Here is a 19,044-nt window from a genome sequence, read left to right on the forward strand (position 1 = left end):
CCCTTGCTTGCTGTGTTTTTAAAAGAAGCCAAGATGAACAGAGCTGGGATCAGGAAAGACTTTGCTACCTACCCCGGTGTCATCCTGGCGACGGATAAGAATGGCGTATTTTTGAATGTGCTTGATGCAAATCTAGCTGTGAAGTGTACAACTAGGGCACAAGTGCTGCCACTGATGGGGTGGGTGTCTGTGTGGCCCAATTTTTGGAAAAAAGGGAGACTCCGCTTGGAGTAACCCTTGCTTACATTGTTTTTAAAAGAAGCCAAGATGAACAGAGCTGGGATCAGGAAAGACTTTGCTACCTACCCCGGTGTCATCCTGGGGACGGATAAGAATGGCGTATTTTTGAATGTGCTTGATGCAAATCAAAACATCCTGTTTGCAACTAGGGCCCAAGTGCTGCCACTGATGGGGTGGGTGTCTGTGTGGCCCAATTTTTGGAAAAAAGGGAGACTCCGCTTGGAGTAACCCTTGCTTGCTGTGTTTTTAAAAGAAGCCAAGATGAACAGAGCTGGGATCAGGAAAGACTTTGCTACCTACCCCGGTGTCATCCTGGGGACGGATAAGAATGGCGTATTTTTGAATGTGCTTGATGCAAATCAAAACATCCTGTTTGCAACTAGGGCCCAAGTGCTGCCACTGATGGGGTGGGTGTCTGTGTGGCCCAATTTTTGGAAAAAAGGGAGACTCCGCTTGGAGTAACCCTTGCTTGCTGTGTTTTTAAAAGAAGCCAAGATGAACAGAGCTGGGATCAGGAAAGACTTTGCTACCTACCCCGGTGTCATCCTGGGGACGGATAAGAATGGCGTATTTTTGAATGTGCTTGATGCAAATCTAGCTGTGAAGTGTACAACTAGGGCACAAGTGCTGCCACTGAATGGGTGGGTGTGTGTGGGGCACAATTTTTGGAAAAAAAGGGAGACTCCGCTTGGAGTAACCCTTGCTCACATTGTTTTTAAAAGAAGCCAAGATGAACAGAGCTGGGATCAGGAAAGACTTTGCTACCTACCCCGGTGTCATCCTGGGGACGGATAAGAATGGCGTATTTTTGAATGTGCTTGATGCAAATCAGAACATCCTGTTTGCAACTAGGGCCCAAGTGCTGCCACTGATGGGGTGGGTGTCTGTGTGGCCCAATTTTTGGAAAAAAGGGAGACTCCGCTTGGAGTAACCCTTGCTTACATTGTTTTTAAAAGAAGCCAAGATGAACAAGTCATGGGTCAGCAAAGACTTTATCTACCTACCCCGGTGTCATCCTGGGGACGGATAAGAATGGCGTATTTTTGAATGTGCTTGATGCAAATCTAGCTGTGAAGTGTACAACTGGGGCCCAACTGCTGCCACTGAATGGGTGAGTGTGTGTGGGGCCCAATTTTTGGAAAAAAATGGAGACTACGCTTGGAGTCACTTTGCGGTGTTTTACATGATTTTAGAATGGCGTGCCATGCCTATATCTGTGTGTCCTCCTCTTTTTCCTTGTCCAGCTGTTTTGTTTTCGCATGAGTATATGTCCTTGTCACTTTCCCATGTGTTTGAGTTGTTTGTCACCTTTTGGACACCTTTGAGGGTGTTTTCTAGGTGTTTTACTGTGTTTGTGATTGCCTGCCATTGTTTCCTATGCAGTTCAATTTCGGTTCGTCGAACGTTCGACGAGCCGAACTCGAACGGGACCTCCGTTCGGCGAACCGACCTCGAGCCGAACCGGGACCGGTTCGCTCATCTCTAATCCTGTTCAGGTCTCTGTGGGGAACTTTGTAAACATGTGACCCCGTACATCTGTGTGGATTGTGTTTATTTTCTGTTGTTGTTAAGTCAAAGAAAGGCTACTTGTTAGGTTTTACCTAGAAATTATATGCATTTTAATAAAACCTCCTGCTTTCACCAAGAGACTTTTTGTCTGTTTAAGCTCTACCCAGCCGTCTGAAAACGAGTAGCATCCCTACAGTGGATGCAGTACAATGGTGGATCTTTGGATCAACATCGGCAGCAGTGAAGTTCCTGGGCCTTGGTTGCTGAATGTGTAACGTCACCACGGATGTATGCATAGAACCCTAATTGGCTTAGCACACCTAAGAGCCTTGGCCACTGCCAATTCAAAGATGCAATGTGGCCCAGAGTTGAATATGGGGATTTTTTTATATTTTTTACAAATTAAATTTATTACACTCCTGGGTATGGAAAGACTCCAGAACATAATAAGTGACATTAAATTTGCAGAGTATATTCCCCCTGTCAATCAAATTGTCTGGAAAGAAGCGCATGAACAGGTGAATTCTATTTTTTTCTGGTTCACACATCGCTACTTCTGATGCTAAACTAAGAACTTATGTTATTATTAGTGATGGGTAAACACTAAAATGCTCAGTTGCTTGTTACTCGAGACAAGCAATTTGTAATGCTTGAGTGCTTGTCTTAAGTAATGAGTATAAGGAAATCAATGGGAAACACAAGCATTTTTCCAGAGAGAGAGAGAGATTACAGTAGGTCACAAGCTGAAAAGTGCAAGTTCCAGCCACAGCACAGAGTGTTTCAGCAAATGAATGTTGCCAAATTGCAGTAGGGCACAAGCTGGGAAGTGCAGGTTCCAGCTGCAGCAGAGAGTATTTCAGGATACAATAATCCGTGACCAGCCACAAGAATATCATACCCCTGAAATACTCTGTGCTGTGGCTGAAACCTGCCCTTTAAGTTTGTGACCTAATGCAATCTCTCAAAATTCAGTTGGCGAAATACTCTGTGCTGTGGCTGGAACTTGCACTTTTCAGCTTGTGACCTACTGTAATCTCTCTCTCTGCTAAAATATAATTCTCTTTCCACTGTGTAATAGTCTGTGACCAGCCACAAGATTATCATACCGCTTAAATACTCTGTGCTGTGGCTGGAACTTGCACTTTTCAGCTTGTGACCTACTGTAATCTCTCTCTCTGCTAAAATATAATTCTCTTTCCACTGTGTAATAGTCTGTGACCAGCCAGAAGATTATCATACCGCTTAAATACTCTGTGCTGTGCGTGGAACCTGCACTTTCCAGCTTGTGACTTATCATAGTATTCCAGCATTCTGATCCTGAAATCCTCTGTGCTATCAGGGGGCCTTGCATCATTCACAGTGTAATACTCCACCTTTGTCCTACTGCAACATCAGTTTACTGTTTACCTGAAATACTCTGTGCCTCTTACTACAATATAGTAACCATATTACATTGTATAGACCCATCATAATAACGCCAGAAAGTAACGAGATTGCATTGTATAAACCCAGCTTAATATCAATATATAATAACCATATTGCATTGTATAGACCCTGCATAATACCGCCACATAGTAACCACATTACATTGCATTGTATAGACCCAGCATAATACTGCCATATAGTAACCACATTGCATTGCATCGTATAGACACAGCATAATACCGACTTATAGTAAAAAATTGCATTGTACAGACCCAGCATAATACTGCCATATAGTAATGAGCTTGCATTGTATAGATCCAGAATAACACTGCCATATAGTAACTACGTTACATTACATTATATAGACCCAACATTATACTATCATTATCATTACCTAGATCTGTCTCTGCTCTGCTACATCTGGCCATCTCACTCAGATGTAGCATAGCAGAGATGGTCAGATGTACGAAAGAACAAATGGTTAGAGAAGCTATATCAGTCTCTGCTCTGCTTCATTTAACATCTCAGCTCTGCTACATCTGAGTGAGACAGTACATCTGTCATTGCTCTGCAAAGCAGAGATGATCATCTCATGTGGCGTCTCTTACCGTCTCTACTCTTCTTCATCTAAGACAGCCAGATGTTGCAGAGCAAAGACTGATAGAGTGTCTCTGACCATCTCTTTTCCGCTACATCATACCATCTCACTCAGATGTAGGAGAGCTAAGACGGTCAGATGAAGCAGGACAGAGACAGTCATGGTCGCTTCATCAGTCTTTGCTCAGCAACATCAGGCTGTCTCACTCAGATGTAGTAGAGCTGAGACTGTCAGATGTAGCAGAGCAGAGACAGTCTGAGATGCCAGATCTGTCTCTGCTCTGTCTGACCATCTGTCTGCCCTGCCACTCTGCTTTGACCCTGCACTTTACTTTTCCGTCATATTGCCTTTTCACTCTGTCATGTAACTTTGCCTTGCCACTCTGCTCTATTACTCTGCTCTAACCTGTCACACTGCCCTGTCAATCTACCCTCCCACATCTGATGTAACATCTCTGACCATCTCAGCTCTGCTACATATCAGTAAGAAAGTCAGATGTAGCAGAGCAGAAGCAGCCAAATGTGAGAGATAGAGAGAGATAGGGAACTAACCCGGGAGCCCAAGAGTCCAACTGATGAAGGAGTCTCTCCACCCAGCTTGGGAAAATCCTGTCTTTAGTGAGGCAGCTCCACTCATTGAGAGAAGCTACTACACTGTACCCTGAGCACTCAAGCACCATGCGATGCTCATCACTGCTCGTTACTCAATCAAGCACCCTATTGCTCTATCGAGTAACAAGCAGGGCTGAGCACACTCGCCAATCACTAGTTATTATGTTATCCCTATATTGAGGGGGAGCAGCGTTCACTCAGCTTACTCTTGGTAGCATGCTTTTTAATGAGCATCACTATACAGCTGATGTACAGAAGAAAAGTTTCCACTAAAATAATATAATTAAAGGGAAATATAAATACCCGTAAGATTTGAGAGGTGCGGAATATAAACCTCATGGGTGCTAAATTCCTGTTTTACATTAGCAGAAAATTTACCAAATTACTACAATCCCACCACTCAGGTAATGTCACCAACAATCAAGGTACACAGAGGACAACATTAAGCTGAGCTAATCAATTGCAAGCTCCTGTTTCTTTGGTTAGTTTCACACAAAGTTTTTGGAGGCTGAAAAATGAGATGAGATTTTAAAGATGAATTCATATCAGGAGATGCTCCTTTTTTTGTTGGTAGGTGGAGGTGGGGTATGGGAAGGAAGAAGAGGATGGGGTTTGGTTAAAGGACAACATATCACTGTTGCAATGTGTGCAGTCTCACAGGGGCACAAGAGGTAAGGGAGTCTATCTTCTCCTTGAAATCAACAATCAACAGGCAGGTCCTGTCACAGACAGAAAGAGGGGTCCATATATCATTCTTGCACAGGAGCCCTCTTTCTTCTGTGTATTGGGCTTTCAGGTGTCTTGTTTTTGGCTAAAACATTTCCTGAGCGGAGCTTGAAGAGGTTTTTTAAGCATATTTTTTCCATAATGTCCTTTGCAGCCTTTTGACATGAAACCATCATGTTTGGAGAGGATTCTATGAGGAAGTCACCACAAAGAAGTGCCATGTTACAAGTAATGAGCGAGCACTACTATAATCAAGTGCTCGGTACTCATAACAAGCATTTTGACGCTCACATGGGCTTGACTCATTAACCATGTATAATGGAAGTCTATGTGGAAGTCTAGCATTTTTACAGATTTTCTGTAAAAATTCTTGAGCTCCGAATAGACTTCCATTATACTCGGTACACAAGTCAAACCCATCTGAGCATCAAAATGCTTGTTACGAGTACTGAGCACTTGAGCATGGTAGTGCTCACTCATCACTAATGATAATAATAATAATAATAATCTTTATTTCTATAGCGCCAACATATTCCGCAGCGCTTTACAAATCAGTAGGCTCATATACATATACATATCATATACAGTTAGGTCCAGAAATATTTGGACAGTGACACAAGTTTTGTTATTTTAGCTGTTTACAAAAACATGTTCAGAAATACAATTATATATATGATATGGGCTGAAAGTGCACACTCCCAGCTGCAATATGAGAGTTTTCACATCCAAATCGGAGAAAGGGTTTAGGAATCATAGCTCTGTAATGCATAGCCTCCTCTTTTTCAAGGGACCAAAAGTAATTGGACAAGGGACTCTAAGGGCTGCAATTAACTCTGAAGGCGTCTCCCTCGTTAACCTGTAATCAATGAAGTAGTTAAAAGGTCTGGGGTTGATTACAGGTGTGTGGTTTTGCATTTGGAAGCTGTTGCTGTGACCAGACAACATGCGGTCTAAGGAACTCTCAATTGAGGTGAAGCAGAACATCCTGAGGCTGAAAAAAAAGAAAAAATCCATCAGAGAGATATCAGACATGCTTGGAGTAGCAAAATCAACAGTCGGGTACATTCTGAGAAAAAAGGAATTGACTGGTGAGCTTGGGAACTCAAAAAGGCCTGGGCGTCCACGGATGACAACAGTGGTGGATGATCGCCGCATGCTTTCTTTGGTGAAGAAGAACCCATTCACAACATCAACTGAAGTCCAGAACACTCTCAGTGAAGTAGGTGTATCTGTCTCTAAGTCAACAGTAAAGAGAAGACTCCATGAAAGTAAATACAAAGGGTTCACATCTAAATGCAAACCATTCATCAATTCCAAAAATAGACAGGCCAGAGTTAAATTTGCTGAAAAACACCTCATGAAGCCAGCTCAGTTCTGGAAAAGTATTCTATGGACAGATGAGACCAAGATCAACCTGTACCAGAATGATGGGAAGAAAAAAGTTTGGAGAAGAAAGGGAACGGCACATGATCCAAGGCACACCACATCCTCTGTAAAACATGGTGGAGGCAACGTGATGGCATGGGCATGCATGGCTTTCAATGGCACTGGGTCACTTGTGTTTATTGATGACATAACAGCAGACAAGAGTAGCCGGATGAATTCTGAAGTGTACCGGGATATACTTTCAGCCCAGATTCAGCCAAATGCCGCAAAGTTGATCGGACGGCGCTTCATAGTACAGATGGACAATGACCCCAATCATACAGCCAAAGCTACCCAGGAGTTCATGAGTGCAAAAAAGTAGAACATTCTGCAATGGCCAAGTCAATCACCAGATCTTAACCAAATTGAGCATGCATTTCACTTGCTCAAATCCAGACTTAAGACGGAAAGACCCACAAACAAGCAAGACCTGAAGGCTGCGGCTGTAAAGGCCTGGCAAAGCATTAAGAAGGAGGAAACCCAGCGTTTGGTGATGTCTATGGGTTCCAGACTTAAGGCAGTGATTGCCTCCAAAGGATTCGCAACAAAATATTGAAAATAAAAATATTTTGTTTGGGTTTGGTTTATTTGTCCAATTACTTTTGACCTCCTAAAATGTGGAGTGTTTGTAAAGAAATGTGTACAATTCCTACAATTTCTATCAGATATTTTTGTTCAAACCTTCAAATTAAGCGTTACAATCTGCACTTGAATTCTGTTGTAGAGGTTTCATTTCAAATCCAATGTGGTGGAATGCAGAGCCCAACTCGCGAAAATTGTGTCACTGTCCAAATATTTTTGGACCTAACTGTACATAAACATATACAAACAAGTAACAATTATAGAAGATACAATATTTAAAGGGAAAAAAAAGGCAACCCTGCTCGTGAGAGCTTACAATGTACAATGAGATGGGGGGGAGGGGCAAGGTACAAGTGCTTATTTACAATGACAATCCAGCCATCTCAAGGAAATGGGGGAAATGATAACTAGAGTTGAGAAAGTTTCAAAATATTTGTATTCGTGATACTCGTAATGAGTACTGTGTAATACTCACATAATCGTTGGGAAATGCGAGTAATTGTCTGCTGATTGGGAAATGTGAGTAATTTTCTGCTGAAGTCCAGCATAAAATTACTCGCATATCCCATTGACTTGCATTGTACTATAGTATTACACAGTACTTGTTACGAGTATCGCGAATACGAATATTTTGAAACTCGCTCAACTCTATTGATAACACAACACATATAGCGCTTTAAAACTGAAGTCATAAAACAATGATGAGATTGCTGTTTTTTTTCTGTACCACACCCTGAAAAAAAAAAGGTCAATTTAACTTTTCCAATACATTATGCACCCGAAAAGTTATTCCGATAGAAAATACAAGAATAATACCAAAAATAAACCCTCTACAGTTATGTCCCTGATACATTTAAAAAAAAAATGTTCTGACTTTTAAAATTTGGTGACGCAAAAAAAAAAAAAATTGATGAAATCTCGAGGTTCAAAATAGCTACTTTCATCACAGATTTCATTGTGTTGACTTGGAGAGATGCATGCATGTTTTCTTTGTATGCTGTGTAGATGCTTCTTCAATCCTAAACTACTTGTACAATTGTCTGGACAATTATTGTCAAAATGCAAAACTACTATTTGCTAAAATAACTGACCTTTAGACCTACCTTGACAAGAAGTCAGGGAATGCCAGGCGTATGGGGTAACCATGTCGTATTATTTTCACCATCTCCAGAACACCAATATATTGCAGTTGAGCAGATACATAAAAATTATCAAAAGTTTCAGCAAGCTGAGAGTTGTTAGGCTTGATACAGTGCATAAGATGTAATGTGCTGGCTTGTATCTTTCCAATCAGCTCTGTGAGAGTTTTCTGTATGAGAGTCAAACAGAGAGGACTTGTTCACCACAAATCAGCTGTTTTATACAAAAACCCCCCCTCAATACACATATTCCGGTCTGACCTCCAAACAATATAAAGATTTCTTAACATAATATACCAACCCTGAGTTGTATAGTCACAGTGGTTGGCCCTCCTCTATCCAGCTTTTGGAGAAATGAATACGACCCTTTCTTTTTAATCAACTAGAGAGGGAAAAAACAGTAAAGAAAAAAAAGACAAAACAAATACATTGTAATGAATTAGGATTTAACTCCAATAGATAATTTAATTTTAATTAGGAACATTACAGCAGTAAAGGTCAAGTGTCTTATCAAAAGGTAACCTCCGATAAAGTAGGAAAGAAGGCCCTTTGTACACTACATTTCAGAGATTTGCTATACCATACGCCATTTTAGGTAAAAAAATAAAAAAAAAGTCATCAAATCTCTGCAAAAGAGTGAAAGAATTTAGAATATTTCCTTATCTTTGTGCTCAGAAAAATTTGGCTAAAAAGAGAACAGACATACAGCCCAGCAGTTCTCCTAAACATGATCAACATTTATTTTACCTTTCAAAAATTGCCAAAAAATTATTAAAAAAATCCAAAATCATACATTCTACATAGTTTATCACCGATGTATTAAACTATTATATATGTCAGAGCATTTTTTAGCAAGAAAAATGTTGTTAAAATGTCCCAGCGTCCTATAGTTAGACTGGTGAAGCAGTGCCAGATCACCCTGAACACTTCCTTAAAGGAGTTGTCCTCTTTCAGGAAATCTTTGTCTCTAGCTGCAGTTTCATATAAAACAGCAAACCTGTGTTTACTTACCATCACCTAAGCCTCCATCACTGCTCCCAGTCTGGCATTCGTATGGCACTAACATCATGTTGACAGCACTGCAGCCAATCACTAAGCTCTGTGGCTCTGTTCGTACAGACAGAGTTCCCTCTTTATATCTGCTCATCTCCATGAATGATTGCCACAAAGTTGACATGATCATGAAAAGACGAGGGCTTACTACTAGTGATGGGCGAACCAAACGCGAACTGTGAAGTTTGGGGTCCGTACCGGATACCTAGTGTCCGTACATGGACCCTGAACAAGGACTTCTCAGGGAACTCAGTGTAACTGTTCGGGTTCAGCTTCCTGAATAATTATAGAAATAAAAAAAAGGAAAAAGAAAATAAGAAATAAAACAGGACCGTTATACTTACCAACCTTACCCATGGCTGTAACACTACTATTCACTACCACCCACCGTCAGTGCTGGTATCTGTGATTGGTTGCAGTTATACCGCACCCCACCCTGTGTGACAGCGTCTGACTGGTTGGAATCACACACATTGTCTGCATCCCTATAGTGGTGTAAATATAAATAAATAAATAAATGAAAATATGGCGTATAGTCCCCAGTATATTGTGATACCCAGTGCAAATAAAGCCTACAGCTACGGGCTGCAGCCTCAGCTATGTGCTTATCTTAGCTTCACATCTAAATAAGAGGGACCCAATGTGGCTTTATTTCATTATTTAAACAAATAATTAAAAAAAATGGTGTGTGATCCCCTAATTTTGATACCCAGCTAAGATAAAAGCCGACAGCTGGGGGCTTGTATTCTCAGGCTGGAGAGACCCATGGTTATTGAGGCCCCCAGCCTAAAAATAGCAGCCACCCAGGATTGTTGCATCCATTAGTAGGCTCTTCCCAATTGACCTAGTGCGGTGGTACTCAGGGTAATATAAGGAGCTAATGACAGCTCACAGCTGCCACTAAGCACTAGATTAGCAATGGGTAGGGTCTATGAAACTTCTCCATTACTAATCCTGTCAATGAAAAGAAATAAACACAAACACCCAAAAAATCCTTTATTTGAAATAAAATACAAAAAAACCCTTCTTTCTCCACTTAATAACCCACCAAACACCCAGCTCCCACGACAATCCCAAGATCTTGAAGTTGTAGCACACGGGCATATTACAGAACATGACTGCCTACCTGGGCTTAAGGCAGCCACAGATTAAGCTGAAGCTGTGATGTCAGCGGTGAGGTCACTGAGTTTATTTGCAGTCACAGCTGGAGGTTCCCACAGTAACTGAGGTGAACTGATTGAACTTCGTGATCTCACCTAAGGTGAACAGAGTTGAGATGCAGATTTGGCACTGAAATTTCAACACCAAATTCATTCACCAAATATGCATCTTCTGGCAAAAAAACACATCGAAGATAAAAAAAAAGCAACTTGCCAAATACTCCACACGTGAACATTAGCTTATAGTGATTTTTGAGTGGTGCAATGTTTGATAACGTAAATGAGGTCTTAGGCCACGTTCACTTGCTGAGTATTTGGTCAGTTTTTACCTTAGTATTTGAAAGTCAAAATCAAGAGTGGAACAATCAGAGGAAAAGTATAATACAAACATGTCACCTGTGCTGTATTTTTTTTACCCAATCCTGGATTTAGCCTAGTATTTAGAATACTGAGGTAAAAAACTCACCAAATACTCAATGTGTGCATGTTGCCCGTTAGTGATTTTTGGGTAGTGCAATGTTTGTTACATACTGTATGTGCTTCCAATAGTCATCATCTTGATTTTATCGCAGTGGATAGGCTGATAAGATTAATACATTGTTTCCAGTTTTGTATTTTTAATATTCACTATGACTAAGGGTGGCTACACATCAGAAAGATGTCAGAAATCTTCTATGGAGAGCCATCCCAGACCTGCCGATGGTGAGTAAAGCAAACTGCAGCTGGGGACAAATGTTTTCTGAAAGCGGACAACCCTTTCAATCACTAGGCAGAGTGTTTATAAAGCACAACATCATCATTACGAAAATTAGTCCAACTTCTAATAGCTGCACAGTTCTCTATTTCTACATGGCCAGTACAGGGCAGGAGAGGAAGTTGAGTGCAATCTGCTTGATCATGTTCATCTGCCAGACAGAATGCCTTCTTGATAGCCTATGTGAGATCCCACATTTCTCTTAGGCCCCCTTCACACATCCGTGATACACGTGCGTGTTTGGTCCGTTTCCGTATATACCGGAGACACGGCCAAACGTGCACCAATGTTATTTAATGTTTGAGGACACATGTGCGTTTTTCATTAGGGTCCGTGTGCGTGCTACGTTTGTGTCTCCGTTTTGCACGGAAGCATGTCCGTTTTCAGCACGCAACATGCAGCACGGACCCAATGAAAGTCAATAAGTCTGTGCGCACGTCCGAGTGACACGGACGCATCTCTGTTTGCTCCCTTTACGTTTTGTGCTTATTTCATGTGATGTCGGTCTTGTTTCTTTTTCTGTTTCGTTCTCTCCCTCAGTCCATCGGTCGGTCTCTCTCTATGTCTGTCAGTTGGTCTCTCTGTCTTATCTGTCCCTCTCGCTGTCTGTCGGTCAGTTCCCCCCCCTCTCTCATACTTACCGTTCCCCGATCCCCGGCGCGGCACTGCACAGCTGTTATAAAAGCTCCGGCGGCTTTTCCTCTTTTGAAAAAGCCGGCCGCTCATTAATCAATCTCGTATTCCCTGCTTTCCACGCCCACCGGCAAATATGATTGGTTGCAGTGAGACACGCCCACACGCTGAGTGACAGCTGTGTAACTGCAACCAATCACAGCCACCGGTGGGTGTGTCACTATGGAGCAGAGAAATAAATAAATAAATAATTAAAAAAAAAACGGCGTGCGGTCCCCCCAATTTTAATACCAGCCAGATAAAGCCATACGGCTGCAGGCTGGTATTCTCAGGATGGGGAGCCCCACGTTATGGGGAGCCCCCCAGCCTAACAATATCAGCCAGCAGACGCCCAGAATTGCCGCATACATTAGATGCAACTGTTCTGGGACAGTACCCAGCTCTTCCCGATTTGCCCTGGTGCGTTGGCAAATCAGGGTAATAAGGAGTTAATGGCAGCCCATAGCTGCCAATAAGTCCTAGATTAATCATGTCAGGCGTCTCCCCGAGATACCTTCCATGATTAATCTGTAAGTTCCAGTAAATAAATACACACACACCTGAAGAAATCCTTTATTTGAAATAAAAAACACCAACACATACCCTCATTCACCACTTTATTCAGCCCGATAAAGCCCTCCATATCCGGCGTAATCCACGGAGTTCCAGCGTCGCTTCCAGCTCTGCTACATGGAGGTGACAGGAGCTGCAGAATACACCGCCGCTCCTGTCAGCTCCACGGAGCAAATGAGGTGAGTAGGTGAGTGAGGTGAGGTGAGGTGAGTGAGGTGAGTTTTCCTTCAAAAGAGGAAAAGCCGCCGGAAATTTTATAACAGCAGTGCAGCGCCGCGCCGGAGATCGGGGAACAGTAAGTATGAGAGAGGGGTACTCCATTCAGTCACTCTGGTGATTAGCGGTCACCGGTGAGTCCTTCACGGGTGACCGCTAATCAGGACGCGACACAGACAGAGCCGCGGTATGACAATGAAGTCGGGTGAAGTTCACCCCAGTTCATTCTCTACGCGCGACTCTGTCTGCGGGTATGTATCTACGACATTGTGCATCACAAACACGCATAAATTCACACGGACAACACATACACATGTCCGTTATTTCTCTCACGCATAAACGGACAATCAACACGCACACACGGCTAGCATACGGCATTCCCACAGATGGCACACGGACACAAAAAAAAGGACACACAAACGGAAAACGGACCCGAAAAATGGACGTAACACACATGCGTGTTTTTTCACGGACGTGTGAAGGGGGCCTTAGAATGTACTAATCAGTCTGACATTGTGCACTACCTGACAGGTAATCGTCTGAAGCAAATCAGTGTCATCAAGACTAAAAGGATAATACTGTCTATTATTGGTTTCTGTTACTAATGATTGAAAGGGTTGAGCATTTCCCCCCTATTTATCCTATTTATAGCCATGTCTCTTACCTCTCATGTGCAGGGTATTGCAGCTTAAGTATCCATATTTACGACCATGAGCAACTAACTGTCACTATACGAGTAGCCGTAACAATAGATACCTAACTGTAATGCCCTGCACATGAGGTAAGAGACATAGCTATATCAGGAGAACTATACTACATTTCTAATGGGAGGTATTTGATAATATTATTATTACACCTACTACACTACTACATATTGGGATAGGATATTGAAGATGGGAATAATCCTTTAATATTAGACTAAAAGAGTTGGCTGTAAACAACTGCATATTGCTCTGTTGTCCATGCTATATACATAGAGAATGTTAGAATCATTGCCATCCTAAAAAAGGATTATTTTCATGGATAAATATTTTTTTTCCTGTTGATCACCATTCAAAAATCTCTACAGTTCAGAACTATGTGTTGATATACTCCATATAAACTGGACATATTCTGTTTTACGCTGTATAATACACAACAGCAAAACAGAATAATGATATACATTTTAAAAAGAAAACAAATGTAATATTTATGACTGTTTTGGCCACACTTGCTTAAAACAGCATACAATTATTCTATACCATAATGTACTCATTATGTAGGAAATATTTTTCCCCCACTTTCTATACACCTTTAGTGTCCGCAGGTCCAAAATTAAAATACAGTTTACAGAATGCAATGCATTTTTGGCTAGATACATTGGATTATTATTAGGGATGATCGAATATCTCAAATATTCGGTAAATTCAGCTTCACGAATATCCGACAAATAGGTCTCCGCTATGCGAATATTTGATGCGCAATGTAAGTCGATGGGAAGCCCGAATAGTTGCTATTCGGCAACTATTCGGGTTTCCCATACACTTACATTGCGCATCGAATATTCGCAAATAGTTGAATAGCGGCGACCTATTCGGCGAATACGGGCGTTGCCAAATATTTGAGGTATTTGATCATCCCTAATTATCATGCTAAGTATGTTAACGATGATCCAAAACTAGTGAAGGGTCATTTGCGTTTACCTGTAATGTATCTTACCTTGCTGAGTTCCAAGATTCTTTTGGTCTCACCATTTGAAGTGGTTGATGTTTTTTTTAAAAGTAAGGCTGCTTTGGGTCCTCTAAGTTTAAGTGGCGGATATGGTGGTACAAGGGATCCAGTTTGTGTCAGTTTAGACTGGAACATCTGGTTGATTATCACATTTTCACTTGCTATAAAAACATTTATGACAATTACAATATGATCAAAGAAGTAGAGTCTGAACTGTTCTATAATATAGTTATCTGCACTCTCAATGTGTTTAAGATCGTTCAACTAATTGATACATTATATATATCACATTTGATTATTTTATTTCATTTTATTTGGCATTAAAATGCATAGAAAATATTATCATTATCATACAGCATGGTTTATTGGTGTAAAACCTGGTATCGTTCAGCATTAATCATAATAATTAGCTATATTTTATTTTTGTTTATTTGTACATTTTTCTGTATTTTACTGTTTGAATGTGGAACTCTTCTATGTATCCTAAGATACACACTATATCATTTCTTATCAAATCCGGTGTTTTTCACATATGAATAATACTGACAGAGCTTCAATAACTGAATGTTCTAAGATAGAATTCATTGATTAATACTTTCCTAGTTGAATGATGAATATATAATAGAGTAAATCGAGGTTCAGATAAGTAAAGCAAGCATTAGTATGAGCAGTAATTTTTCTCACTATCACAGATCATAATCATTATTCTTATCAGCATTCAAAGCTCTGGAGGGCAGATTTCCAGATCAATAAATATAACACCGATATTCCTAGCATGTTATATATTTGATATCCAATCTGATTTTACAGATACAGTTCCCATGGGACACAATAAATGTAATTCAAAAAAGTTTTCATTTTATTATTATTATTATTATTATTATTATTATATTTTCTGTTACACTACTAAAACATATAAGAATGAGAAACCTGAACAGTAATACAGCCCTGATAGAGCAAAATATCACAATTTCATATATGTTGTCACCCTTGAAAACTATTGCAATTACATGGTTTAACATAGACACGTTTAATTCCTCCTTCCAAAAAAAACACAGAACCTCTAACCTTCCTTCTTACTACCCGTTTGCCTAGACCCTTTGCCTTGATCCACTACCTTCTTAGAATTCTAACCTTGGACCATGACCTGACAGCGGCTTTGTCTTTCTCCTTTTAGGTATTACGAACCCTCTTGGTAACTGACCTCAGCTACCCAACCTCATGGCTAGCTCTTGAGTTGAGAGTAGCGTCACAGCACCCACAAGTGGAGGGAAACTAAGTGCTGAAGAGTTCTGAAGTGACAATCGATGAATCCGGATCTAACTTCCATACAACTCCTGTGGAGAGAGCTTAAAAATGCTGTTTGGAGGAAGAACCCTTCTAATATGAGAGACCTGGAGCAGTTTGCAAAAGAAGAGTGGTCCAATATTCCAGTTGAGAGGTGTAAGAAACTTGTTGATGGTTATATGATGCGATTGATTGCAGTTATTTATTCCAAAGGTTGTGCAACTAAATAATAAGTTGAGGGTGCCAACAATTTTAGCTTTTTTTTTCTATGTTGTTCCAGTACAAACAAAGGAAATAAACATGTGCATAATAAATCATGTGTAATTACAATAATATTCTGAAACAATTTCAAGGGTGCCAATTACTTTCAGCTTGTGCTCGATACAGGAGAGAGCTTCCTGTCAATGCACGTTATCAGAGCTGTGAATGAAGGAGGTTGCCTAACTAACCCATTTGAAAAGATAAGTCAGCAGTGGCGTAACGATCGGGGTCCCAGCAAGTACGACCATGAATGGGCCTGTGCATTAAGGGGCTCACTGATGACAGTGCCATTTTCAGCTGAATGTGAGCTCGAGGACATACATTCAGCTGAAGTGCATTACAGCACCGAGAGTTACCAAGTTCCTGCGCTGCAATAGCTATTAGGTATAGTGATTGTCATGAGCTATCTACCTTCCTTATGTGGTTATGGAGTAAGAAGATGCCGTTGCTTGTCAAGGGAGCATGGACAGGTAGTAAGACAAATTTATTTTTTTTGTATTTAAAAGAGTTTGAGTAAGACACAAGAACATGGACCATTAGTATAAGAAGGGGACTGTTACGGGGGGCTGTCTGATAATAACCGAAAGGAGTATCAGACAGTCAGGGTCCACCGTGCAAAGACTTTGCTGCAGACTATGGCAGAGTGCAATACCTCTGTTAACTCACAGAAGGATATAATAAGTAAGTAAAGCAATTCCTCCCTTACTTGGAGGGTGTGTGGAATGATCTCTGTTAATAATCACAGAGACAAAGGCAATGTGTGCGAAATGGCACCTACCTAGGTCCGCTCTTCTAGTGGTGCAAAAGAGACGAACAGCAGCGTAAGCCGCACAAAGCTCCTACCTGCGTTCGCTCCACTAGTGTGCGAGGACACGAACCCCTAGATATGGCACCTGCCTAGGTCCGCTCTTCTAGTGGTGCAAAAGAGACGAACAGCAGCGTAAGCCGCACAAAGCTCCTACCTCTGTTCGCTCCCCTAGTGTGCGAGGATACGAACAACTGCCAGACGCAGTATAAGGAACGTTACCCTAGCGGCAACGTCCACCTACGAGTAGAATCACAAGGCCCAGCCAGACCATGTGCCTCAGGCACCTGCCTATGTCCGCTCCCCTAAGAGGTAAGGATACGGCCAGCAGCCGAAGCTGTAAGGTATAAGAACGCTACCCTGCCGGTAGCGCTCACCTAGCATAGACAGAGGAATGCCTAGAGGAACGCGCACAGAGCGTCTACTCATATGCATGAACCAAGAGGACTGAGCACCATGCGGCGTGTGTCAGGGTCTTATATAGACTCTGTGCCTCATCCAAGATGGAGGACACCAGAGCCAATCCGCTGCCAGAACGACAGGAGTGACGTCATGCTGGCCTATCACCGAGCAAGACGTCACAAGCACATGACCAGCGACCAATCGGCATAGAAGGTGTCAGAGACATGTGACCTCGTGTCAGCAATGATGTCACCCGCACATGTGCAATGGCTCCAAGATTGGACTTAGTCTCCGGCGCTCGCACATGTGCAGTAGCAAGAAATCTGGACTTAGTCTCCGGCGCTCGCACATGTGCAGTAGCAAGAAATCTGGACTTAGTCTCCAGCGCTCGCACATGTGCAGTAGCAAGAAATCTGGACTTAGTCTCCAGCGCTCGCACATGTGCAGTAGCAAGAAATCTGGACTTAGTCTCCAGCGCTCGCACATGTGCAGTAGCAAGAAATCTGTACATAGTCTCTAGTGCTCGCAGCAACCGTAACAGTACCTCCCCCTCAAGGGCCCCCCTCCCGGCGACGCAGGTAATCGGCAACTAAGTCGGGAGCATGGACAGCCTCCTCAGGCTCCCAAGAGCGATGTTCCGGGCCATAGCCCTCCCAATCTATCAAGAAGAACCTGCGCCCTCTAACCATCTTAGAACCAACTATGGCTCGTACCTCATAGCTAGAGCGAGAGGAATCAGAGGCAGGAGAGTGCACTTCATGAGCGTGAGGTAAAATAGCCGGCTTTAGCAGTGAGACATGGAATTTGTCATGAATCCTAAGATGGACAGGTAACTTCAATTGATAGACTACAGGATTTACCTGTCGAAGAACCTCATAAGGACCAAGGAAGCGAGGAGCAAATTTGACAGAGCTCACTCTAAGTCTCACGTGTTTTGCAGAGAGCCACACAAAGTCCCCTGGAGAAAAGACAGGAGCCGGGCGACGAAACCGATCGGACACCGTCTTCATACGGTCCTTAGCTGCTTGGATCGACTCTTGAGTCCGATCCCAAACCTCTCTGGCATTAGTTGCCCAGTCGGCCACAAGAGGAGGAGGTGCAGCAGCGGGAAATGGTACCGGTACCCTAGGGTGTTGCCCATTATTGAGTACGAACGGTGTCTGCCCAGTGGCCTCAGCCAGCGAATTGTTAAGGGCAAATTCTGCCCAGGGTAGGAGGGAGGACCAGTTATCGTGGTTCTCAGCAACAAAGTGTCGAAGGTATATAATCATAGATTGATTGGTACGTTCAACCAAACCATTAGTCTCCGGATGGTATGCCGAAGAGAGATTCAACTCAATTTGCAGAAGGCTACAAAGATCTCGCCAGAAACGGGAAGTAAATTGCGGGCCTCTATCACAAATGATACGATCTGGCATCCCGTGAAGCCTAAAGACATGCTTGAGGAATAGTTTGGCTAGTACCCTGGAAGATGGGATTCTCGATAACGGTACGAGATGAACCATCCGGGAGAAATGGTCCGTAATGACCCACACAAATCTATGTCCCTGTGAACATGGAAGATCACCCACAAAGTCCATGCCTACCACCTCCCATGGTCTATCTGGCACTGGTAAAGGATGCAAGAGCCCAGCCGGTCTCTGCCGTAATGGACGGTTGCGAGCACACGAGTAGCAGGAACCGACATATCTCTTGACATGGCTGGCTAAGTGTGGCCACCAATACCACCTCTCCAGTAACTCTCGTGTCCGCCTAATACCAAAATGCCCACCCACCTTTGAGGTGTGGGCCCATGACAGTATATCATTCTGTCGATCAGGCGGAACAAAGGTCTTGCCCGGTGGGATTTGGTCTAACGTCACAGGGGAGAGCGTATGAAAAACCCTGGAGGGAAGG

The 19,044-nt window shown here is 42.4% G+C and overlaps 1 protein-coding gene across 2 annotated transcripts in view; it reads right to left on the bottom strand.

The window, feature by feature from the left end:
* Positions 1–19,044, bottom strand: part of MYO16 (myosin XVI) — a 926,147-nt gene that overhangs the window by 200,463 nt on the left and 706,640 nt on the right. For both annotated transcript variants that reach the window (XM_075336677.1, XM_075336676.1), the window contains exons 25-27: positions 14,382–14,554; positions 8,557–8,637; positions 8,220–8,425 (exon numbers count right to left, since the gene is read on the bottom strand). In XM_075336677.1, coding sequence (XP_075192792.1) covers positions 8,220–8,425; positions 8,557–8,637; positions 14,382–14,554 — 460 coding nt within the window. The remainder of the gene's footprint in view (positions 1–8,219; positions 8,426–8,556; positions 8,638–14,381; positions 14,555–19,044) is intronic.

Source organism: Anomaloglossus baeobatrachus, chromosome 2, assembly GCF_048569485.1.
Source record: "Anomaloglossus baeobatrachus isolate aAnoBae1 chromosome 2, aAnoBae1.hap1, whole genome shotgun sequence".
NCBI lineage: Eukaryota > Metazoa > Chordata > Amphibia > Anura > Aromobatidae > Anomaloglossus > Anomaloglossus baeobatrachus.